The sequence below is a fragment of the Bubalus bubalis genome, chromosome 4, assembly GCF_019923935.1.
Source record: "Bubalus bubalis isolate 160015118507 breed Murrah chromosome 4, NDDB_SH_1, whole genome shotgun sequence".
In the NCBI taxonomy this organism is placed as follows: domain Eukaryota; kingdom Metazoa; phylum Chordata; class Mammalia; order Artiodactyla; family Bovidae; genus Bubalus; species Bubalus bubalis.
This window is the reverse complement of record NC_059160.1, coordinates 64,758,990-64,783,526: the sequence shown is the minus strand read 5'-3', so window position 1 is coordinate 64,783,526 and position 24,537 is coordinate 64,758,990. Positions and strand designations below refer to the sequence as shown.

General features: G+C 53.4%; 1 protein-coding gene across 2 annotated transcripts; it reads left to right on the top strand.

The window, feature by feature from the left end:
• The first annotated feature begins 1,957 nt into the window (after positions 1-1,957).
• CTDSP2 (CTD small phosphatase 2) lies at positions 1,958-24,535 on the top strand. Of its 2 annotated transcripts, XM_025283872.3 has the most exons (8): positions 1,958-2,097; positions 15,150-15,298; positions 16,867-16,905; positions 17,344-17,445; positions 18,016-18,072; positions 20,203-20,295; positions 20,419-20,604; positions 20,793-24,535. In XM_025283872.3, exons 1-8 carry the CDS (start codon positions 2,034-2,036, stop codon positions 20,916-20,918), a joined length of 816 nt encoding a protein of 271 aa, XP_025139657.1. In that variant the 5' UTR covers positions 1,958-2,033; the 3' UTR covers positions 20,919-24,535. The 2 variants fall into 2 exon arrangements, with proteins under 2 accessions (XP_025139657.1, XP_025139658.1); XM_025283873.3 differs by lacking the exon at positions 17,344-17,445.
• Positions 24,536-24,537: the final 2 nt, after the last annotated feature.

Genomic DNA, 24,537 nt, shown 5'->3' with positions numbered 1-24,537 from the left:
TAAGGTTTTATGAACTGTTTCACAATGGTGGGAGGTAAATACATGAGAACTCCTCCCTTTCCCCTTCTTTTAATGAATTAGGATCTACCCAAACTCAGTGTTTAAAGTTACATAAGCATCATTCAGATCTTCTGTACCAGCTTTCACTTTGGAAAAACTGCATTTCCATTAAAAGTGTTATATAAAAAGGTTTTATGTATGTATGTGTAGGAACAGAAGGAACAGGTGCACATGAGCACTGTTAAGGCACACAGGAGCTTATGCATCACAAGCTCACGTGTCCTCATGGGGAGCAAGTTTAAGATGTGACCTGCTTGGCAGGCAACCCCCAGTGAGACCTGGTGTATACTGGGCAATGGGAACTACAGCAGGAAGGCCGTCAGCTGCCCCAACCTCCCAGGGGCCAGAGAAATCTTGATCTTCCAGAGAGTTTCTTCCTTGGCAGCCTAAGTTTCATTCATCATAAACTATGGAGGTTGGAAATAGCTCAGAAGTCACCCAGTGCAATCTCGCTGGACATCACTCTTCCCAGCCTTGACTTGAACAGCTCCATTCCTCCCAAGGCACCCATGTCACCTGTGGATAGCTGTAGCTCACTGGAAGAGACCTGATATTGAACTGAAATTTGCCTTTCTGGAGTTTCCACTTCTTGGGAACAAATGTATATATCCCTCACCATCTTGAGTCCAGGAGTCACAGCCAGCAGAAAAGTGCCTGGGGCCTAAAACCACGGAGGGAGGGCAGTAAGGGTCCACAGAGCTGAAGCTTTAAGCTTACAGACTTCTATCCATCTAAATTGAGACTGGTACTGTGGGGGAGGGGGAGGGAAGCGCCCAAGGGTGGATTGAGAGGAGGGGAAGAAGGGAAGAAACCTTAAATGGGAGTAAGGCTTTGAGCAAAGCATGGCTCCTTAGGTCTCATTTGTAGTGTGGGAGTCAGACCATCCCGAGGTCAGTTCCAGCTCTGATATTCTTCAAGTCCTTGGCCTACTCACACCACACACACACACACACGTATCCCTTTCTGCTTTCGGTGGTTGTACTCTTACGTGAAACGAGGGGGCCATAATTCGAGCGCCAAGCAGGAAGTAAAACAACTGCCCGAAGCCTCTCTCTCATCCTGGTCTGACCTGACTTATGCTTGGAGGCTTGCTTGGCTACCCGAAGGGCGCAACCATTCCACCGTAAGCGGGTAGAGATACCCAGACAAGAACACCCCGATATAGAGCAGGGAAACGTGAGCTTTGGAGTGTCCTTTTAAGTAGTTGGGAAGGGGGTGTGGCCGAGGAGACTGGGAGGCCGCAGCCCGACGAGGGGGGAGTGGCCCGGGGCGTGGCCTTAACGTCTGGAATGTTGTTGGGTCCTCGCACCGCATAGTAAGGAGGGGCCCCGCCCCTTTTCTCGGAGAGGGCCAATCGGAATGCCGGAGCGGTTTCAAGTCTCCCCCGCCAGCCAGCCCGCCCGCCACCCCACCCCCCTCGGGGATTCGCTTTTTCCGTAACAAAACTGCAAAGCTCCGGATGTTCCGCAGCCCCGGCGGCTCACTGGTGGAGGGGCCCGGGGCCTAGGACTGTGCTCCGAAGCGGGAAGCGCCTGCAGGCTGTAGAGAGGCCGAGTCCAAAGCCTGGAGGCGCGCGGGGGTGGGCGCTGCAGCCGCGGGTTGTTTATCTGGAGTACGGAGGGGAGGGGGGAGCCTGGAAACCGCCCCGTGTCCCATTTCCTCCTCTTGTTTTCGCTCCGGATTCTCCATGTTGGACCCAAACTGAGGAGCCCGGAGCTGCCGCCGGGGGATCGGGGCTGGGGGCACCCGGGAGAGCCGCTACCCGGGTCGCCCGCTCTCCATACAGGCCGCCTCCCTTCCCGGCTCAGGGAGGGAACAAGAGCCGGGATGTGAACAGCAGTGGGAGTCGGAGTCTCGGGAGCCGGAGCCGGAGCCGGAGCGGGCCCCCGCCCAGGCCCCCCAGCCCAGCCCAGCCCAGCCTGTGCGCCCGCGCGTCCTCCCGCCCAGCCAGCCCGGGCCCGCGGGATTGTTAGATGGAACACGGCTCCATCATCACCCAGGCGCGGAGGGAAGACGCCCTGGTGCTCACCAAGCAAGGTAGGGGCAGCAACTTCCCAAAACTTTGCGTCGCCCCCGGGCGGGGAGGGGGCTAGCACAGCTCCGAACCCGAGTCTCGGCCCCTGACCTCCCGGGGCTCAGAGTGGGCGATTCCGACCGGATCCCCTACTCCATCCGCCTCTGCGTCCTGGTGCGCACTCAGACCCGGCAGAGGGCTGCGCCGGGGCCCGGGCTCCCTGCGCCCTAGGGGGAGGGGCGTCATCCGCGTAGCTGTCACCCCTTCCTGCACCCCCTCTCCGGGCAGAGAGACTAAGGGGTGAGCGCTCGAAGCGCGAGTGTACTCGCGTCCATCCTCTCCAGAGTTAGGGGGTGGGGTCGTCACTTTTCCCGCACCGGAGCGCGCGGCTGCCCCAGGACTACAAGGACTGGAGAGAGGAGGGGAAAGGGGGGGTCCCGGGCGACCTCGGGCTAGAATGGAGCCGGGACTGGAGTCCAGCACTTCCCAGCCCCACCCCCCAACCCCTCACCCCCGCCAAAGCTCGGGGTTGCTCAGGCAGCGGGCGGTGACGGCGTCCGGCGGGACTTGGGACCAAGTTCACCGCCCGGAGGCGGGGGCGGCCGCGGTGGGGGAGGGGCTGAGCCCTGGCTGACCGGACCTGGTCCGCCCGCGGCCCTTTGCTGGGCCAAGGACCTCGGCGCGTGGGGCTCTCCCCCGGCGGCCTCCTGCCGCTTTCGCTGAGCAAACAAGCGCGACCCCAAGGCCCGACCGGAGCCCCTCCCTGCTCCGATGCGCTTCCCCCGGGCCGCAGCCACACACACAGAGCCGCGTTTGTTTAGCCCGAGAACGGTGTCCCTGGTTACATAATTCGCCGGATGGCATCAGACCCGGCGTGTATCTGAATCGCGCTGCGAAAAAGTGCGAGTTCTCGGTGGGCAGCGGCTGGCGGCCCCCGCCTTCCTGCGGGTTGCGGGGAGATACGAGGTGGGAGTCTCGGGCCCTCTCTGGGTGTGGGTTTGGGGACTGGAGCTTGATTAGGCCGAGGCCCTTCCTAGGGACGGGGAAGGTGGGGGTCCGAGGGTGGGATCTTTGAGTTTGGTCCTGGAGAAGGCCCCGAAACTCTTTCCCCCTCCCCCACGTTCCTCTTCGGGCCTTGAGGAATGTGTCTGGAAGAGTGGACAGAATTTCCGCGGGGAATAAAGACTAGAGCCTTTTTTTTTTTTTTTTTTTCCTGGAGAACTTCCCAGACTGGGGCCACCTGGCCTGGGGAGGCTAGGGAGCTCACGCTCTTGGGACCAAATTCGGAGCGTCCCTGCTCATCCCTCGATCCCCCAGAACAGGGCAAAAAAGGCCCAGTGCCTTGTGAGGGGCCAGCCCTGGGGCCTCGGTGTAGCCCCACAGCTCCCTGTTAGGCAACATTAGTCAGCAGATCACTTATTTCGGGGTTCCTGGTCCCAAGGAGCACCCCCAACTTGCCTAGAGGCTAAAAAGCTGGGCTGGTGGTTTCACCATTCCCTAATTCCCTTGGTGGAATGCTGAGGGGCGGGAGGTAGTGCGTGCTTCCTGCATCTGCTGGCCCTACTTAAATAAACCTTGCCTACTCAGATCCCAAAGCCCCTGACTCCCTGCTCTCCCGGCCACATCACTAACTAGGCTGCAGCTTCACCCCTCCCCTGGCTGCTCAGCTATGATGAGGGCTGAAGAGGGGAGGCTTTCTGTTTTTATAACTTCACTCCTGACTGTTCCCGCTCTCTTCCCAACCTCATCTGAGAAAAAGACTCCAAGTGCTAGCCAAAAATGAAGAAACGTGTGGATGGAGGATTCCAGAGGGGGCAGTGTTGATGAGAAGGGGAAGAATTGCCCTGGACCCACTCTGGTCCTCCCCTCCTGTAGGGGCTCAGGAGGGTGCCCTCCCAGGGAGAGGACCACACCAGGAGTTGGGGAAAGCTGGACTGCTGAAGAGACAGCTTACCAATAAAAGCTGGCAGTTTCAATCACCAGGGCAAGTGGTGGGGAAGAGAATAGATAACAGCAGAAAGCAAGCAGCTGGGGCTTCTTGACAGTCTTTAGCTGCTGATGTTGGTTGAATTTTTAGAGTTACGATTTTCATTTTTTTGTGTGTGGTTTATCGTTCAAACTTACCCCTGGAGGAATCTGAATCCTCAAGCCGGCAGTTTGGGGGTCTCTCTCCTCCCCTGTAATTTGACTGCATTCCAGAGAAGACATGCTTTCTTCCTGAACTGCTTGGGCAAACGGCAACCAGCAAGCCAACTTTCTGATTCCTTCATCCTTTACAAACAAATCCTGCATCGTAAATAAAAAAAAAGTGGGGGTGGGGAACAGATGTTTTCTCTCTGTTTAAGAGTTTGGCCCTTTCTCCAGTGTCCTATCTCTACGCTTCTGCCTCCCTTTGGAAAAATGGGGAAGGAGTACTGAGACAATTTATTAATCAGTACATTTCTAGAAAAATACAAATGGCTCCTCGCTTGGGTGGTCTTTTAGTGAAGTTGTTTGCTGGGTGGTTTTTTTTTCTTCTTCTTTTTTAGCATTCTGCTCTCAGAGCTTTAAGGCTGGCTGGGTGTGTTGATGATTCAAAAGTAATTACAGTAGGGGAAGTAGAACAAAGTTGCTGAAAGCGTTGATGATGAAAGGACCCAAATTGGACCATCTCCCCAGACAGATGGGTGAAATGGCTCGCTGGTCCAGCAAGGCTAGGGCTGTGTGGTATATCAAAAGTGAAAAAGGAAAGTTAGTATCCCTGGTCCAGCAAGGCTAGGGCTGTGTAGAGTACCAAAGTGGAAAAGGAAAGTTAGTATCACTTTGGTTAGAAAAGCACCATTTATGGCAGCCACTGAGGATGTATCCCCATTGCTGGGAGACTGTGCCTTGGGCTTCAAGGTTAGATGGGGAGAAGCCAAGGAAATATGTTAGCTTATAACCTCCCTGGGTGAAATGTGAGGGTGGGGCAACCTCTTCCAGAGCTTGAGTGACCCACAGCCCTTTTATGGGAGTTGGGATTGCTTCTGTTTTGTTTTGTGGGACCTGACGCCCCTTCTTTTCAGACAGTTGATGGTGATGCTTTGGATTGTCTTCTCACATGTCTTAGCAACAGGTTCTGGTAACTGACCATCCCTAAGAATAGGATCGTGGCAGGTTTTTCTAACTCTTCCTTCCTCCCTACAAAGGAGAAATTCTGCCTTATTCGCTCACGTAAAAGTTCAGACACCTTTCACTGTAGTTGTAGCTAGGCCCTTAACTTGAAAAGTTTGGCTTTCGTCCTCAGCTTGCTGGGTGAGCGTCCAGGGTGTGTGTTTATAGCTGGCTCCTCCCGCCCCATGGGTTCCTCTCCCATCCTGGCCCAGCTTCAGCCTTGGCCTCTTTGTGGCCACCAAGCCTCGCTCCTGTGTCTCCTTTGGAGTTGTTGCCCCACCTTGGAGTGGGGTGGGGGCCTGGGTGGTGACTGACACTTGTGTTTGTTCCCTGCCAAAGCAGCCTAAGGGAGCCCTGCTAACTCAGCAGCAACGTTTGTAAATGCCCGCCATCCTGGGCTGGGAGTTTGCAGTTCTGCTGCTGAGTCTGACTTGGACAATTTGCGGTGGAGCTGGACTCAGGGATTGCTGTGAAAACCCCTCCAGAGATGGCAGAGGTGGTCGTGTCCCTGACTCCTGTCTCCTCCCTCTCAACTATAGGGGTCTTCAGCTGAATAGAAGAGAGGTCCCTTTTCATCCTCTCAGTGGGACCTTCCAAATCCCTTATGATCACAAACTTTGTTAAAATGGTAAATAGAAGTAAGTTGATGCGCCCAACTTTTCTGTGAAGAGTTAATACATGTGTTCATTACTAAGCAAGAGAAAGACATTATGTATTTATATGTAAGTATATGTCCCTTCCCCTTCTCAACTTTTCTTCCTTCTAGCTTTTGGGTAGGTTGAGCTATTGTCTTACAGTCTCATCTTGTCTCTTGGGATGGAGAGGGGGTTGGGGAGGGGAGGGTGGACGGCAGGGGCAGCAGTTAAAGTGTTTGGGAGAATTGCTGGGGAGCAGAATTGGTTGCTTCTGGCCTGGGTGCAGATCCCTGCTTTCCCTGTTTACAGTGAGACTTGACAAATCACTTCTCCGTCCTTAGCGACTTAGTGACTTTTCTGTAAAATGGAAGTATTGGTCTCTACGCATATGTAATCCCTGGTACTTAGTAGATGATTGAAAAATGTTAACATTCTTCTGTTTTAGACAGCTAGACCACCACTCCAGTGTTCCTCCATTCCCTGAAGGACACAGTACAAGCAGCAAAATAATCATGTGGGTTTTATTGTTAAAGACAGGTGGCTGAGGGTCAGAGGGAACACTAATGTGGGAGCTTAAGCCTTCTGGGAGGATCATAGCCTTGCTGCACAGACCCCCTCTGTGCCCCTTTGACACTGGATGGGATTTTATGCAAGTAGAGTATGCCTTGGGCCTTTTGCTCTTTTTCTGGAGCCCAGGCATCTGGGGTGGGAGGAGGCCAGGGAGCCACACACCTCCTGTGGAGGGTCCCTGAAGTCTAAATCTTCTAAACTGTTGCTCAGTCCCTCAGAAGTGGGTACAGTGAAGACTTTGAGACAACTGTATGCTACGTTCTTACTGTCTGCATTCGCTTTAAGAGTTAAAGAACCCAGTGAGATTCATAAACACATACATATATATATATATATATATTTTTTTTTTTTTTTTTTTTAGGAAATTCTGGTAACAAGGAGAGAAAAATAAACTGGGATTTTGAAGAGAAATAGATGTTCCAATGCTATGTCTTTTTCTGTGTTTTGGGGGTAAACCTTGAGAAAGCACAAACAGCGTTAAAGTGCTTTTCACCCTGTCTCAGGCTGGCCAGCTCAGGAAGCGCTGCGTTAACTCACTTGTCCTGGGGACATGGGAATGGGTGTGGCCCTGTCAGGACTCCCTCCCTCTTCTGTAGAGGAGGAACAGTTCCCAGCTGAGATGCAGATGACTTTATTACCATGCACATCTTAGGAATGAACTAGTAGAAATCAAAGTAGAGAAAATGATTTAGCACTGGAAGCCTCTCTGTACCAGAGGCCAAGCAGAACAGACTATCTTTGTCTGGCCAAGTGCCCAGCCCTTCAGGTCTTGATGTGCCTGAACCAGGTCTGTTACGGCAGAATGAGTACTCCAGCAAGCACATGGCCTCCTGGGCAGGAGTTACAGGCATGTTCTGTTTTATTCGTCAGCTATTCTAGGGGTTAGCCTTAAACCTGATCTCTCAGCAGACCTGCTGACAGCTCCTTTTCTTTCCCAGGTGATCCTTGTCCCCCTTTCCTTCCCTACCCCCTATCCCGAATCAGACTTTGCTCTTACTCCCTTTTTATTCAATACCTCTTTTCATCTCTTTTGCATCCTGTAGAATTTCTCTTTCCCACCCACATAGATCTCAGGGAACAAATGGGGCCCCAAACCCAATGAGAGCCAAGCAGATTCAAGAGAACGCTCAGAGCGTGTACCACAGATGTTCAAAAGTGTCTCCTGGGTCCGCCGAGGGGGCTTGGGCCTCCTTCTCAGGAACAAGGGCCTATAGTAAGAGACGGCAGGCTTGGGTTTTTTGACTCTGTGATAGAATAGAGCAAGTACCCCTAGAAAGGAAAATGAGGCTCTGGGGTGCAAGTCCCCTGAAGCCTGCAGAGACACTGAGGCAATGGGATGTGGTGGGGAAAGGGGCCTTGGGTTCTCTAACTGAATCACCCTCCGGTCCTGGAAGGGTTAGTCAGGGACCACTGGCAGCCTTTAGACATTGGCTCTTAGCCAGGGACAGACATCAGACTCTCCTGTGACACTTACTAAAAATACAGCCTCCACCTGGGTCCTACTGAATCAGAGCATGAGCAGGTGGGCCAGGCATACGTGTGTTCCAAGTGCTCCCTGTGAGTCTGACAGGTGTCCCTGGAGAAAAGCCAGGTGAGCGCAGCAGTGGCCCAACTGCCTGTTTAGCCTTGAGCATGAAGAGTCCCTGGAGGGATCCAGTTTTGCTGTTAACCATCCTGTGGCTCCTAAAGGGGGGTCTGAAAGTTTTCTGAGTGTAAATGGACAGAGTCATGGTCCTCGCTCACCGATAATAATCACAGATGATAGTTAGCACTTACTGTGGGGCAGGAGTGCCCCAGCCTTTTATATCTAGTATCTCACTTAAGCCCCACAGTGGCCTTGTGAGGTAGGAATGATCCCCTCTGGACAGGTAAGGAAATCCTCTGCCGATAAACCAAGCACCTTGCCCATGGGAACATAGCCAATTCGGGGCAGCTAGGACTGACTGAGTCAAGCTTAACCCTGACCCACACAGCCTCTTCTCTGCATTGTGCAGGCCGCCTCTCGGTACCGGTTCAAGCTTCAGGTGACCTGAAGCCACCTTGTAACTGTGCAGCCTGGCCTTTCCTGATTGGCCTTCAAGCAGACAACCCAGGGTGGTTGTGCCTTAGGCAGGCCCACAAGGCTGTTTGAGTGGCTGAGGTGGGGCAGGCGCCAGGTTTCCTGATGTCCAGCTTAGCGCTGTCAGTGGACATACCAAGACTGGTGGGTTGGTCCCACGTGCAGCTAGGCTGTGGGGGGAGCGGGTGAGTGACCCTGTAGGTGGGACAGACTCCCTGGCAGGCTCCTTCCAGTTCATTTGCAGGGGCCAGCCACGAGAGGAAGGAAGGAAGGAAATGGTTGGCCACCCTCAATGAGAGAGAGAGAGTGTGTGTATGATTGGTTTTTGTGGAGTCTTGGAAAATGCCATTTCCCAAGATTGGCCCTGCCATGACCTCTGTGTGACCTCTGGAATGAGAAGAAACCTGTGGTCTCTTTCAGTGTGGCCGTTTTGAGATTGAGACTGAGATAAGGGTATGAAAGTGCTTTGTGCTGAAGGCAAGCAGCTGAATTTACCAGTGTATTACTCGTAAGGACACACCCAGACCACCTTGTAATACGCACAGCTCTGTGAAATAGGTAATGTTAGTCTTCCCATTTTACAGAGGAAGAAGCTGAGCCCCAAGGCCACACACCTTGAATGCAGTAGAGCCAAAATTGAAGCCTAAGTCTCTGACACCTGTGTCACCACCCTGTTGTTCACTGGTCAGAGGAGAGATGGTTGAGGGTCCCTTGCTGTATCTTGGGCCTTCCTTCTTTTTCCATCTCACTCTCATGCATGTGTCACCTAGAACAGGCTCCATAGCTGGGGAGAGAGAAGGCACTAAGTTCTTCAGGTCTTCACCAAACCAGGAATCAGGCAGAGCGCCGAGACAGGGGCTGAAACAGCCACTAAGAGGATGTTTGTGTCCGCTGGCAGGTTTCTTTTAGCCCCTAACCTCCCACAGGGGTTGCTCAGTACCTCCTTAGGGGAAGAGGAAGGCTCAAGGTTGGGGGATGGCTTCCAGTCCCCACGATGACATCTCTGGCCTAGCAGATGCTGCACACAATGAAACAAGGGCAGGGGCCAGCTTGTGGGTTCTCCTGGGTGGCATCTCGTGTCTGTCCTTGCTGCTGTGGTGGGCCATCCGGTCACTTCCTGACATCCACCCAGAGCACCCTGGTATGGGCTGTGTCTGAGCCTGCTCCTGATGCACCTATGAGGAGATGCTCTGGTCCAGGGCCTGTTCTTTCTCCTGGGAACCCCAGCCTGTTTCTAAAATATGTTAGAGCTGCCCAGAAGGGTGTTTTGCCAATAACTCTTATAAAGGCTGACTCTGAAATTGACCCAGTTATCTTGGTCCTGTTTTAGAAGTTGCCAGGAATCCCTTGCTTCCAGGACTGAGTCGTCCTTGACGGAAGGTCCCTGAAGTTGTGGCCCCATGTTGTGATCAGTGACAAGACTGCCAAAGGGGGCCGGGGAAAAGCAGACGGGGTTGCCGGTGACCGGGTACCCCGCTCCCACCCCACAGTGGCCTGAAGGACCCAGGACTGAAAGAAGTCCTCCTTTCTTAGAAGAGAGGGAGAGGCAGGGAGCCCTTCTGCCCTGGCAAGAGCTAATGAAGGCGTCTGTGTATGCAGGACAGCCCCGCTGCTGGCCACAGGGATGGCGCTTGTACAGAACACGCTGGCATAAGCCAAACAGCATGGCTAAAACTTTTAAAAAGTACATACTGTCAGCTTCACGGCTGCTCTTTGGAACAAGGGGACCTGGCTGAGCTGGGCGAGGCCCCGCCTGCCTTGCCACCTGGAGAGAGCAGTGTCGGCACCGAGGAGCTGGCTGCGCCCTCCCCGCGTTTCCAGTCTTTCCTGTGTGGGGGATGTCGAGGCACCTCTCACCTGGCTCCCCTGCTGACTTGCCTGATGGTCCAAGAGCCCTTCCGTCCACCTGGCGCTTCAATGCCTCTCCTCAGCCAAGGCACGGATGCCCCGTGCTGGGGACCCGGGAGGACTCCGCTCCACGGGGAGCCCCAATCAGATGCGTCTTGGCCTCAGGTCCCAGGCAGCTGGCCAGGAAAGGCCGGAAACGCTCCACACATGCTCCTTCCTCCAAACGCTGAGGGGAGGGAGGCCCCTCTGAGAGGCCATTTTATAGTGATAGCCAGGCGGCATCCTTTGCTGTGGGGGGATAAGAGATGGCGAGAGAAGTACTTTTGAGGGCTGAACCAAGAAAGCATCCTTCTGCATGAATGGGCTTGTTAAAACGCGACAGCCCAAGAGCTTGCCTTCTGCCGAATCCCAGGCGGGTATGTGAGGAGTTCCTTTCCTGGGACACGAAGCTGTGTTGTTGGCAACGGTGATATCGGAGCCTGACCTTCAGAAGGAGGTTAAAAATAGTGTTGTCCTGGCAAAGCCCTTCTCCATCTGTGTGTGTGTGTACATGCACACATGTTTGTGCACTAGCTTCTTAAGAAGCAGAGGCAAATAGCATCCCCACCTGGTGCTTCTCTGGGGCAGACATGGTGGACACAAGGCGAGAGGCCATTCTTTGTCTCAAGTGGAATGGCTTAACTTGCTTTCCTGTTACTTGCTGATGCCAACCAGGGAGTTTGCAACTGGAAAACAACTTTTGTAGTGAACTGGGGAGAAGGTATGGGGTGGTTCTGACTTTTTGAAGCCTGCTCAGGATTGGAGTTCCTCTGGCACCTTTCTTGCTTTCTGTTCTAGAGCTTCAACCGCATGCTGGGGTGGGAGGGCCCATGGGGTTGCCAAGGTGCAGGCGTTTTCCCCTTAGATAACGCGTTAAAACCAGGATGGATTTAGGTTTATTCCACATGGTGCTCTACTGTGCTTGGTAAGTTTTATCTGTCCTTGCAGTCAGGAGTGGTCTTGTTATCGCGGTTAACGGATAAGGAAACTAAGGCTCAAAGAAGGTGTGTGGCTGAGTCGGTAACTGGCAGGGCCTGGACCCCAGCCCTGGTGATCCTGGGGGGCGGAGAGGGGAGGCGGGGCAGTGCCTTCCCCGTTGCCCTTTCTCTTCACATCCTGCCTCAGTAGGAAGCCTTGCAGCAGTGAGTTGAAGGGGTGTCCTGGCCTCCCTTTTCTCAGCAACCTGCACACTTTATTCTTAAGCCAGAGGTCCCCCCATTAGATCAGTGCTGGTCCTTTCTGACGTTCAGCCTCAGACCAGAGGTTCGGAAAAGGGGGCGCAGGCGCACATCAGTAATGGAGCTCTGCGGTACCCACTGGAGTCCTGCCCTCCCTCACCGGGGACACCGTGTGCTGTGCAGTCCCCCCCGGCCTGTACACCCACTTGTGCCAGGGCTCCTTTCCTGGGGAGGGGGCGCAGTGCTGAGTGCTGGCTGATTGGAGTCCTGTGACAGGCTGTTTGACACAAGGCTCAGATCCCACCCTGGTTGTTTCTCCTCACCCTTAAACCGACTCAACACAGTGGATCTCTGACCAGAGGTCCTGGCTCCAGCTTCTCCCCGCCCCCCATTGTCCTCTTGATCTCCCAGAGGTGTCTGCCAGTCAGAGTAGGTGCCAGGCCGGGGTGAGGGTGAAGGGAGCCTTGGAATGGAATCCCAGAGTCTTGTACTGTTTTACCCCTGAACCCCTTTCAGGGACTGCTCAGAAGGGCAGCAAAGAAGGGGGCCAAACCCCAAATTGATCCTTCACCAGCCCAGCCTAAAGAGGAACAGAGCAAACACTTTAAAAGAGATCTTGAGAGTGCCCCACCGCTTCCCACTTGTTGCAGGAATAAATGCTCACGAAGCCTGAGCTGTTGGGGGCCCGACAGAGTAGTTAAGAGCCCTGACTCTGGATTCCGGCAGATCTGGGTTCAAATCTTTGCTATCCTACTCCCTGTGTAACCTCAAGCAGGTTGCTTAACCTCTGTGCTTCAGTTAGCCTTCTATAAAATGGGGGATTAATGCCTAGGGATGGGTTTGTAGTGAGGATTAAATGAAATAATAATGTCAGGTGTCTTATCGTGGGCCTGACACATCATTGGTGCTCAGTAAACTTGACTGAGGCCCAGAAGGACTGAGTGGCTTGTCTCAGGTGCTCAGCTCCTCAGTCTACCCACCTCTCATAAGGGAGTTTGTTTCTAACTCTTCTGGGCCAGTTGCACAGAAGGCTTCCACAGGTCCTGGCTCTGTCGAGCTGACCAAGGCCCTGGAGGCCCCAGAGTCACTCACTCAGCCAGAGTTCCTGAGCACCAGCTACTTAGAAGCTGGAGGCCATTGCAGGCCCCGTCAGGAGGCAGCCATGTTAGGGGGAGGCTGAAGAGGCCCTGCTGGATTCTCAGTGGCTTGTTTGTAAAAGTAAGGAGGACTGACAGCCTGGAGAAGGATTGAGGGAAGTGGGGCCCCAGAGGGCGAGGGGTGGTGAGGGGCGTCTGGGGCACTGACCTTGCTCTCGTGGGTCTGGGGTCCCCTCCCAAGGCTGCTCAGCTCTGTGCTCTGCTCCGAGTGCATGCCCTCAGGGTCAAGGCATTCGTGGTCTCTGAGGCCCAGGGGCTGCCTGGTCACATTGTGTTTTTGAAAAGACCCTCATCCCCTGCAGAGTCCAAACCAAGCTGAGGTGGCCCCAGCCCTTCCCCACAAGCTCCCTCTGAGGCTGAGGTGCTCCTGCCTGCTGGGCCTCCCGCAATGAGAAGCAGCGAGGCCTCTCCATGGCCCCAGCCAGCTGCCCCTTTCACCCCCCCTGCCTCCCAGGATTACTCAGCCTTCACAGCGTCTGTCACTAAGATGCTGAGTGCATTCTTGATGGCTTCTCTTCAGGAAGGGCTTGGGCTGTGTGGCCTTTTAAGAAAGGCTCGATGCCCAGGTTAAGCCTCTGATTGTGGTTCTGTGTGAAGAAACCATAAGCCAAAGAAAAAGCAATGGTTCAGCTTTGGTCTTAGAGCTTTGTGTCAGCGTCTGCTTGAGTCCCTGGGCTTGGTATTGAACGTGGGCCATACAGACAGGTGGAGAAACTGTCCTTTCCCTCTGATTTCTGCATAGATTATTCAGAGTATGAAAAAGTCCGAGGAACCTCTTACCTTGCGGTCTTTAAGTACTGGTCTCTGCTCACAGGTTTGTCTCCTGGACACAGGGGCCTTGGGCAAGGTCTCCAATGCAGCTTCTTCCTTCGGACCAGGATCCCCAGTCCCTGGAAATCTTGCTTTTTCCACCAGGGCCAGGAGCTCAAAAGTGATGTCCAGGTTTTTAGGCTAATTGCTGGGGAGGCCTGAACATGTTCTGAAAGGTTATAAGTGGTCATACCAGTGTCAGGGGATCTGCCTGATCCAGGGAGGGGAGACGGCTAGACTGGACTGACTGGTGCCTGATCTCAGCCTCTCTGTTGAGCCAGAGCTGAGTCAGTTGTTCCGGGGCGGTGCTGACTGCCAGTTGACTGATGGTCAGCAGCCATTTCCTCATCCTTGGTCCCAGGAACAGAGTTTGGTTTTCCCTCCTCTCCAGGGGCTCAGGCAGCCCAGGAACTGGGTGTTAAATGTCTCTTCCATCACTTATATAGGAGTGGCCTCTGAGCAGGTGCAGCATGCCCTCTGAGGACGGAGCCGAGGGAGCTTGGCCTTGCTGGGATGGCGGTTTGGGTACCACCTTGCCTCCCCTTTCCCTTCTTAAACCCAACAGCGCATGGAAGGTTGTCCTCAGTGCTACATTCTGTTTGTCCCCTACCCTCGCCAGAGATGGAGGTGTTTCCTGTGCTTATTTTCCTGCATTGGAGTTTGCCTTAAGCCTTAAAGTGGAGTGGGGACCCAGGAGAGCAGGCCTGTGGCCGAGGACCGTGCTGGCAGCGGTGGTGCGGTGCCACCTCCTGGCCACGGCGCACATCCTGACTTCCTACTCTGGCTCCAGGTGCTGGAGCAGTTCATCTAAAAATAAAAGGAACTGAAAAAGATTTTCCAAAGTCTGGTTCTGGTTGATCCTATAATACCTATAGCTTTTTGTATCAGCTTGACCTTTCTGGGGCTGCTTTACCAAGCCTCCGATTAAGATGGCTTTTTATTTCCAAAGCCCAAATTGTCAAGGCAGGACTTGGCAGTTACAGCCTAGAGGCAGGGACATCAACCCAGAACCCAGCGCTGGATGTATGTGTCCCAAGAGGGTGACCTTCTTGTGGTCTTGGAGGAGAGGGAGTGGTAAGGAAAGTGGCTGGAATGTGGGAAGGACACAGGGGTGTGAACAAAGCATGTAGGTTCTTCTTGAGACTGAAACTGTTCTGCTTTCTAGTCTGGGCTTACTGCTGCCAACTGATCGGGCATTGAAGGAAGCTGATCCAGGACAGGACAAGAGTTCTGCTAACTTGAAGGGGTCTAGCTCACTCCCTTCTCTAGAACTGGTAGTTTTCTGGGAACTGGTGATAGGGAGGATTTGGGGTTTTGTGAATTCATCTTGAGGGATCCTTTAGTGTGCTGTTACCAAAGTGGATTCTGTACCTGGCCCCATCTTTCAGTGCCCCTTCCCCCACTGTGCAATTAAGAGCAAGTTTTATGCAGCTCATTTCCCAAACCAGGGACTGGGGATTCCTGTGTTTCTACTTTACAGAGATGATGGAATAAACATGTACATTTCACTGTTGACTGTATTTGGTTGTTCACCTGGCCCATGCCATGTGCCCCAGTGGAGCTTACAGACTAGAGGGAATACAGCATGGGAAGTGGGCATCCGTGGATGTCCTGTAGCTAATGTCTCTATCACTCCCTCCTTTCTAGGCCTGGTGTCCAAGTCCTCTCCTAAGAAGCCGCGTGGCCGTAACATCTTCAAGGCCCTTTTCTGCTGTTTTCGTGCCCAGCATGTTGGCCAGTCAACCTCCTCCACTGAGCTCTCCCCCTACAAGGAGGAAGCCAACACCATTGCTAAGGTAGCTGGATCCAAGGTGGTGTGGTGCCAGCAAGGATGTGACTGCCATGGGCGAGAAAGGGTCACTGTAACCATAGCAGGAGGGCAAGCCAGCCTTGCCTGCGTCAGAAGATCTCTGGCCCAGAGGAGGCCCTTCCTCTGTCCTTTTCCATCGTGGGCCATCTTCTTCCTGTTGATTCCCATTTGTGGTGTGGGCCACCTGGATGTCCTTGTGGTTTCTGAGGGCCCCTGTAATCCAGATCCTTCCAAGTTCCTGGAACTGTCCAAGGCACTTTGCATATGTTGTCTCATATCACCCATAGCAGCCTTGCAAATAGACTCAAGGATTTCAGCACACAGACATGAAAACTGAAACCCAGAGGGTATATGTAGCCCCTGAAGAGTTATTGGTTGGTAAATAGTATCAAGGTTTGAACTCAGATCTCTCTGGCTATAAGTCCTGTGACTGTTGTTTTTATTTTTAACTAAGCAAAGATAACCTCCAAGTTATCTTTCAGGGAACTCTCAGGGAACCAAGGAATTGAAAGTCTGTCACATTTCTTGATAACCCCTTGCAGCACTCTGACCTGTACCTGTTAGAGACATTTGGAAATATGTAGGGTGTCTTTGATTCTCATAATTACCAGAAAATACATCTGGCATCTCAGAGGTGGGGACAGAAATTATTCTTTCCCCCTAAGCCATTGGTATTTCTTTCTGAACCACCAAGTTTTAGCTGTCCTTCCTCTCTTTCAAAGCCAGGCTATAGACATGAACTTCACTGTCTGAAACGGGGAATGGTTCAGTGAAGTGCAAGGTGACAGCATTAACTGAACTGTTAACTTTTACCAAGAGTTCACAACGATGTGGAAGCGTTGAGTTGCAACATTAAGTCAAAAAGCAGAAAGGAAAATTGTGTATCATGAGGGGAGACTGCTAAAACAGGCTTGAGGGAATGCAGCAAAATGCCAGCGTTGTTTCTCTAAGTGCTGGGATTTTCATGTTTCTTCAGGGTTTCCATTAAGATCACTTACTTGCTACAACTGTAACATTGTTATTATTAGCCAAAGGCAGGAAAACGTTTCTGATCTCTGCACTCTATCTCCCTTCACATTTTAGGACCACAGTGTGGGTTCACATCGGCTTACTTGTGTTCTGTAGGGGCTCAGCGTGTTCACACACACACACCCCATCTATGCCCCCCACGGAGAACATAGGAAAAAGACAGGTTCTCAAAGAAAAGCCTGGTTTCTGGACTAAGCAAGAGGCTAAGCCTCTGTAGTAAGGGGTTCTGGTTTGGATTCTGGCTCTGTGCGCCTGCCTCAGCTGCGTCGGTTCCCTGTTCCTCTGAGAGGCAGTGGTAGCCGAGCTCAGGGACACTGCCTTCTCCATCCTTCATCAGGCCTAGTGCGGAAGGGAGACTTCGGCCCCTTTCCTGCCCAGCTCTGAAGGAAAGTCACTTCTGTTATGTCAGGGTTTTCCAAGGGGCTGGGATCTTAGGGAGAAGATTGCCCTGCAGGGCTGAGTGGGCTTTAGACGGCCAGGAAAGGCATTAGTGGCTGGCACTGACCACCTCCTTTTCTCCCGTAGTCGGATCTGCTCCAGTGTCTCCAGTACCAGTTTTACCAGGTATGTGACTGACAGGGCAGGTGCTCAGAAGCCCCGAAACCCAGTGAGCCCTGCTAACCTCATGTGGTGACATCCTGAGTCCTTGTATCTTGCGGGCTAACGCCCCACCTGGGAAGCTGTTTGTCCCAGACATTTGCTGCAGGCCCGCTATGTGCAAGGCGTTAAATCGTGGAGGGGACAGCTGGCCTCCACCCTGTGGAGCTGATCACCAGCCCTGGCTCCATCTCCAGTATCTGGATCACGTCACAGTCCCCGGGGAAGACTGAAGCAGGGAATTAGTCTCTACTTTTTCTCCTCTTGGTCTTCTAGTGTCACCTCTCTTGGGTTGAAGTGGGGGGCATCTTTCGTCTCCTCAACGGGCCTAGCTCTTCCCAGAGTTCTGTTGAGGGAAATTAATCTTTCTTGGTGGCAGATTCAGCACCTTGGCTCTGGTTTTAGATTCCAGGGACCTGCTTGCTCCCAGAGGTGACAGAGGAAGATCAAGGAAGAATCTGCGTGGTCATTGACTTGGATGAAACCCTTGTGCATAGCTCCTTTAAGGTAACGTGGCCTCTGGAGCCCTTCCTCACCCATCTCGGACTGTCCTGGGAACCTGACTCAGGTGCCATGAATTGGCCTAAAGTTGATGCTGGAAGAGTGATTAGAGGCAGGAGGGCCGGCCTCTGGGATTTGGCCACACTGGCATCGCAGATACCTGGAGGCCACTCCAGAGAATGTTGAGCGGGAGCTCGTGCTCTCTCTGGTCACTGCCAACAGGCTGCATCTGCCCCTTGTGGCACAGGAGCCACCAGGGCTCTGTACAGGGCAGGCCCAAAAGAGGGCTACGGGCCACGAGTCAGAATTGGGCCCTGTCCCTGTCTGTCTTATCAGGCCCAGAGACTCTCAGCTCAGGTAGAATTTGCAGGTGGTGGTAGGTAGAGAAAACCAGAAGGGATATTGCAGCCTGTACTGGGGTGAGAGCCACTTAGTGGGGCGGCAGGAGCTTTCTAGAGCCTCTCAGATCTGACCCTCCCTCCTCCTCCCAGGGGACAGGCCTTGGCCAGGACTGGGGTGTGGCTGGGCTTCTTGTCTCTTCTCATGAGCTGACTCATTAACTCTTCTGCCTTTCAGCCAATCAACAACGCTGACTTCATAGTGCCTGTAGAGATCGAAGGGACCACTCACCAGGTAAGTACTGCCAGGCCCAGGGGCCCGGGGTCCTCCGTGCCTCAGGGCTTGTGTTCCATCAGTTGATCCTTTCCTGTAACTTCAGTCTGTCCATTTTTATTGGTACCTTGCACACTCAAGGCTTTCTCATCTTAAAAAATTCAGCCCCCCAGTCGCCTCAAGTTGCCATTCTCTTTGCAGCCAAACTTTTTAAAAAACAAGTATTATTTAATAATAGTAATAGCTATCATTTACTTACCTGCCCTGCCCCTACTGAATGTGACCAGCACTGTTAATGCCTTATTACATTTTCTCTGATCTGAAGAGTTGGTGTCTGCCTGTTACAGGCCAGGAAGCCAATACTGGCTGTTTCCTTTCCTCCCCTGTCCACCCATTCCATCTAGCTGGTGAATTTTCTTCCTTCCCAGCTCAGGCATCTCCTCCTCTGTATCTCTCTATGCAGCTCCATCCCCTTGGGTCCCTACACTGGATTCTGCCACAGTAAATGCTCAATACACATCTATCAAAAAACACTTGATTTAAGTAAGAGCAGACTCTGGCCCTGTATAACCGGCTCAGTCCAGGGTTAAGGATCAGTGGTGTTGATAGTCAAACAGAAGAGTTACTTGTAGGGAAATGGGGCTTGAGGCTCCCATGGGTGGTCATCACTCTCCTATGTCCATTAAAAGTTCTCTTCATCCCAAGACCCTCCTCCCAGCTGAGGTGCTCCGCCAGGCCTAGTGCCAGATTCTGCATGGCAGCCCTTTACAGTCTGCTTGAGGGCTTCCCTGGTGGCTCAGATGGTAAAGAATCAGCCCACAATGCAGGAGGCCCAGGTTCAACCCATGGGTTGGGAAGATCCTCTGGAGAAGGGAACAGCAACCCACTCCAGTATTTTTGCCTGGAGAATCCCCATGGATAGAGGAGCCTGGTGGGCTGCAAGTCCATGGGGTTGCAAAGAGTCGGACACAACTGAGCAATACACTTGAGTATATAGAGATGTACAAAACTCACAGAGAAGACAAAGGCATATCTTCAGAGAGACAAACACAGTGAACTCCTGGCTAACAAGGAGAGATGTGAATAATGGAAAAGGGATGCGATTTAAATGATTTGGGGGTGGGGGTGGTAGTGGGGTGTCTACGTGCAGAAGTTGGGTTTTCAGCAAAGAGTGGTGAGAGGATGCCAAGCTTGATGAGTAACCAGGAAGGAGAGAGGACCTGTTAAAGGTTACAGAAACAGCAAAGGAGAGGAGGCCCAGTTGTGACTACCTGGAGCAGAGGGTTCTTGCTGCAGAGCTGGGAGGGGTCTGGTGAGTGATGGCCAGTCCAGGACACCTCCAGGAGGAAGAGTCATAGAGCCACATGCTCTTGAGCAGGGAGAGACGGTGGTAAAAAGAACTTTGAAGGGATGGTTCTAGGAGCACCTACGTAGGCTGGATGAGAGGAGAACACCTGGATGGGGGCAGGGACACAGCAGACCCATGAGGGACACGCACCCAGGGAAGCTTTCTGGCCATGACGTGCAAGATGATGAAAGGTGACACGAGGGGTGGGTGGCTGGCAGGAGCAAGCACAAAATGGGTGGGAGTCACTAGGGCAAGATGCTGCGGGGTGTTGATCTGTGGTCACGGGAGGGAAACAGGCCACTTTTCCCCTGGTGCCTTTCAGAGAAGCTCTGCAAGGGAGGGCTTGAGGTTTTAGGAAAGATCTGCGACCTTGCCTGATGGGGACCTGGACTGACTATCCTGCCAGAACCAAGGATAGGAAACTCCTGCCGAGGCTGTGGCTGGATTCAAGTAATCCAGGATAGGCTGTTTCCATCCGTGAGGCCTATTCTTGATTACTTGTTTCTGGAGGCAGCTGATGGTTCACCGCCGGAAAGAGATGGCTCCTGGGACCTGAGGTGTTTTTGTTTGTTTTTGAACTGGGTCAAAGTTGGGACCACCGAGCCAGCAGGAGCTTGGTGAGGAGGTGATGCTAGTGCCCCGGTCTGTGGGGCAGAAGGCTGCTGGCCGGGTGGCCCAGAGGCGGGGCTGTGGGAGTGTGGACTGAGCCAGTTCTCCTACTTGCTCAAGTAGTGATGGGCCTGACGCGGTGCAGCTTCCCCCGCACAGGGTCACCTCCAGCAATCTGCTCTGCTTCTCCTCAGGTGTACGTGCTCAAGAGGCCATATGTGGATGAGTTCCTGAGACGGATGGGGGAGCTCTTTGAATGTGTTCTCTTCACTGCCAGCCTGGCCAAGGTATTGGGGGCAGGAGGGGAGCAAAGAACCGGGAGCAGGGGTGGCAGCTCCTTGCGGGTCTTGCAGGAGGCCACGGGGAAACCAGGACCGCATCCACAAAGAAAGCCTCCTCTCTCCTCCCAGTATGCCGACCCCGTGACGGATCTGCTGGACCGGTGTGGGGTGTTCCGGGCCCGCCTGTTTCGTGAGTCCTGTGTGTTCCACCAGGGCTGCTACGTCAAGGACCTCAGCCGCCTGGGAAGGGACCTAAGGAAAACCCTCATTCTGGACAACTCGCCTGCTTCCTACATCTTCCACCCGGAGAATGCAGTGAGTGTTCCAGACACACCCACACAGCAGGGCTTGGCAGAGTCCCTGTCCTGAGAGCTGGGGGAGGGGGGAGGAGAGGGAGGGTGGTGAGCTGTGGGCTTTACTGGAGGAGCACACCAGCCCAGGTGAATGGCCAAGCTTCAGGGGGCTCCGGGGCAGGGAGACTTAGGCCCCCTCTCCCTCCCCAGGTGCCTGTGCAGTCTTGGTTTGACGACATGGCGGACACTGAGTTGCTTAACCTGATCCCGATCTTTGAGGAGCTGAGCGGAGCCGAGGATGTCTACACCAGCCTGGGGCAGCTGCGGGCCCCTTAGTCTTCCCTGCTGCCAAGCCATGGGCATCCCAGTAGGGGGCTTTCCTACACTGTGCCTTTATGATCAGCTTGACAGAGTGGAAGCTGGAACATCTCACCAAATGAGGCCTGGAAATAGACGTGATTGGAAAGAGCGTTAGGACAGGTTAGATGCCAAGTGGGCAAATATCAGACCAGTGATACCCAGAGCTCCCTGCTCCCTGAGTTGGGTTCCTGAGATGTGAGTGAGAGTCTGTGTGCGCATGTGTGTGTGTGTGTGTGTGTGTGTGTGTCTTGCCTTGAACTGTGGCCCCAGGATATAAGCATTTCAGGTTGGGGGAGAAACTGAAGGATCAAGAGTCTCCTCGAGTTAGTCTGTCTCCTCTCCCTTCACCCTGAGAGCCACCGAGCTCCAGGCATGAAGACTGTTGAAGGCTCCATTGCCAAACCTATGGCCTTTCCTCAGTGTTGTAAGGTTTATGCCAAGGAGAGAGAGGGGTCAGGGGCTGCCTTCGGGTGCCCCAGGCATGCATCTTTCTGAAGCCTTTCTCTTGCCAGCTGCTGCAGACAGAGAAACGACATTTCTGGGAAGATGAAAGCTTGTTTCCAGAACTGGTAGCCCCAGTGGCCATCAAGTCCTGTGGCCCAACAGCTGCCCTTGCCTCCAGCTGAGTGCCTGACTTGGGTCCTGTCTGCATCTCCCCAGGGCCTGGGCACCGGGCCTGCCTTCCTCGCCACCTAGCCATAGTCTTGAACCTGTGGGGAAGGAGGTCTTCTCCCTGCCCTGGAAGAGGACAGATAACTGATTTCCGTTCTTTTGACTCTGTTTTAAAATTCTCTTTCTAAATACAGAGTGTTGAGCTGTTTTGTTTCTGACAGAGCTGCAGTCCTGGGCCTGAGGTGAATGTGGGAGGCCCCGGCGGTGCGGGGACGAGCAGAATCCCCAAAGCATGAATGTGTGTGTCTCCTTGGCTTGTAGGGCAGCTGAGTTTGGGGCTGTGTCTCTCGGTCTGCTCTTCAGGGAATCTCTGCTGGTGCTGCCACAAGGACTTTGTTCCCAAGTCCGGGAAGGGCGCTCAGTGTCCCACCCTCCTGTTCCTGGGCAGGGCTCTCTCCTCTCGTGTCTTCCCCCAGGGCCTGGCCTGTGCCGAGTGGCTTCATCCCTCCTGGCTGGCTGGCTGGCACTTTTTCTCTCCAGAGCCTCAGGCACGCTTGCATTTCCTGGGCGGAGGGGCTGGGTGTTCTCAGCGTTTAGTTTGCCAATGTAACACAAGTGCGGCCTGCCAGCAGTAACAGGTGTGAGTGAGCTCTTCACTCACCTGTGCTTTGCGAGTCTCTTTGCTTTCAAAGTTTCTTAATAGTGCAATGCTTTCAAAAAAAAAGCCACAAAAAGGAAGTTTCCCCAGGATGGAAAACAAAAGAGGAAGAGCTTCTGTAATCGGGAGCACAAGGGGCCCCCCAGGGGGAGCCCCACCTCAGCATCACTGCCTTAACCGTGGCCTCCCCTCCCTCCTTCAGGTGGGAGTTCCTGTCACCCACCCCCATTTTCCCTGGAGGCAGGCGTCACCAAGCATTTGTAAGTTGCTTCCGGTGCGAGAAGACTGCCCACTCAGGACTCGCCCCCATTGTCCCTTCCGGTTCCCACACACTAGGCCAGTCTGAGGAGCTCACCAGGACCAGGCAGCGGAGCAGCAGCTTGGGCTTCTGGCTGCCCAGTGTCTTCCTCTGGCATCGTGAGGCCTTGTCTTTCACTTTGTTGTCGCATGAGTGGAGTAGGGCCTCCAAGGCGTGTGTGCTCATTTCCCCAGCATCATTTCCTGGTGCCTGTGGGATCCTGCTTCATGCAGGTAGGGAAAGAGGGCTCCGGGGCTGGCCAGGAACGACATCTGAAGAGAAGTAGGAGCTTCGGATTCCAAGGCCCTGGCCTAGGCCTCTCTCCTGGTATCACAGGGGGGCCTCTCTCCTAAGCCCCACTCAAAGGGTTAGACCTCTGGCCAGATCTGCCATGGCGTCCAGCCAAGCTTTTCTGACTAAACAAGCAATAAGAGGCTCTAGGCTGACCCGGTTCCAAGGACCCTTTCTGCCCTCCTTTGGGTCACCTGGTCTCCAGGAAGAGCCAGTGCCACCCACTTTCCTGTCAGGCTGTCTAAGTTCCGAGGGATCATGACCAGGGCCCAGGATGACCTGGTGGGAGTGTCCCGCTGCTGCTGCATGAAGCCCAGCTCCGCAGGCCTGTCTCACCAGACCCCTGCCCCGCCCCCTGCGGTTCCTTACCAGAAATGCCGCACCCCTCCCCCCACCCTTCCCTGGAGAGGTAGCTCAGCCAAATATAAGTCTAAGCAGGGTCCATCCGTGTGGACCAGAGCCAGCCTGAAGTCGTTACGTGCTTTCTGGTCTCCAGTTTCAGTGTGTTAGGGGCAAGAGATGATTGCAAAACTTGCTCCTTAGAGGAATCAGGCCAGACTCAACTTGGGAGGAGGGCAAGATTGCAAGGAGGAGCCAGTTCACCCCAGGATCTGTTTCAGGGTTTCCTACCAGCCCTTCCTGTTTGAGGGTGGCCTTTGGGAAGCAATAGGCCACCAGGCCTGGCCAACCCCAGTTCAAGCCATGCCAGGAGTCTGCCCACCTGCCAAGTTCAGTTCTTTTAAGGTGCCTCTTCAGGGACACAGAGTGTCTCTCTGATTGGGCTTCTAAATCAAAAGCCTGATGTTCGTGTCCCTCTCATAGGGGGAGCTTTGGACACAGGACCAGTGTGGAAGGGTCAGGTAAGGGTCTCCACTCTGCACATTGTAGAGGGGACCCTTTGCGGGCCCATGGTCCCTCACTAAAGAGGTTGAGGTAACTTGCCCTCAGTTAACCTGGGACCTTCTATTTAATTCCTCCCGCCTCCCAAAGATTTGGACCATTTTATAAATGTATAAATTCACCTCTGTTCTCAGTGGCCCCGAAGCTTCCCTGTGCTAACAGCATGGGAAGTCTAAAGACAGTCATTCCCTGGGAAGTGGGTCCCGTTCTGTTTTGCAACCCTACCCTGTTCCTGAGGAGGCCTCATTCAGTAAGGCAACTCCCCATCCCCCGCCAAGGTTGTCTTGCATGTCCCAGCCAGGTCAAGTGTCTACAGAAGGTAAACCTGTTTTCCCCTTTAGGTCTTCATTTGGTTATTTGTTACTGTTGTCCCTCAGTTGCCTTTTTTGTAAAATGAGGTTTTAGTTTTGTCTTTTAAAAAAAAAAAAAAACAAAACACCGGTAAATACTTGCATTCAAGCCGGGGAGGGGAGGCAGAGGTCTGGCCCCCTGCCGCATTCTCTTAATGCTGTGGGGCATGCCCCTGGAGCAGACTCTCCTCTTTGGGGCCCTGAGCTTCTTTGCTTGTAGTTATCTCAGATTTGACCTGTCTCTGTTGTGCCGCTCAACCCCCTTCAAGATGCCATCTGGAGGGTCAGGGAGGTCTGCCTCCCACTGTGACTGGGCTCTGGGGTTCTGACCACCTTGCTTACAAGTCCATAATTTGATAAATTTGTTGTATTCAAAAACTTGAAATGTAGGATGCCATTAAGTGTCTGTTTATATTTTTGAAATATTTGTATTACTTACAATTAATGAATAAAAGTGGGTTTAAAAAACCCATCCATGAATGGATG

Bases quoted from the DNA above. Each gene is read 5' to 3' on its own strand.
- CTDSP2 (XM_025283872.3), top strand. From the start codon at position 2,034: ATGGAACACGGCTCCATCATCACCCAGGCGCGGAGGGAAGACGCCCTG. The intron at 2,098-15,149 runs GTAGGGGCAGCA...CCTCCTTTCTAG, and splicing joins CCTGGTGCTCACCAAGCAAG to GCCTGGTGTCCAAGTCCTCT. The intron at 16,906-17,343 runs GTATGTGACTGA...CTCTGGTTTTAG, and splicing joins TCCAGTACCAGTTTTACCAG to ATTCCAGGGACCTGCTTGCT.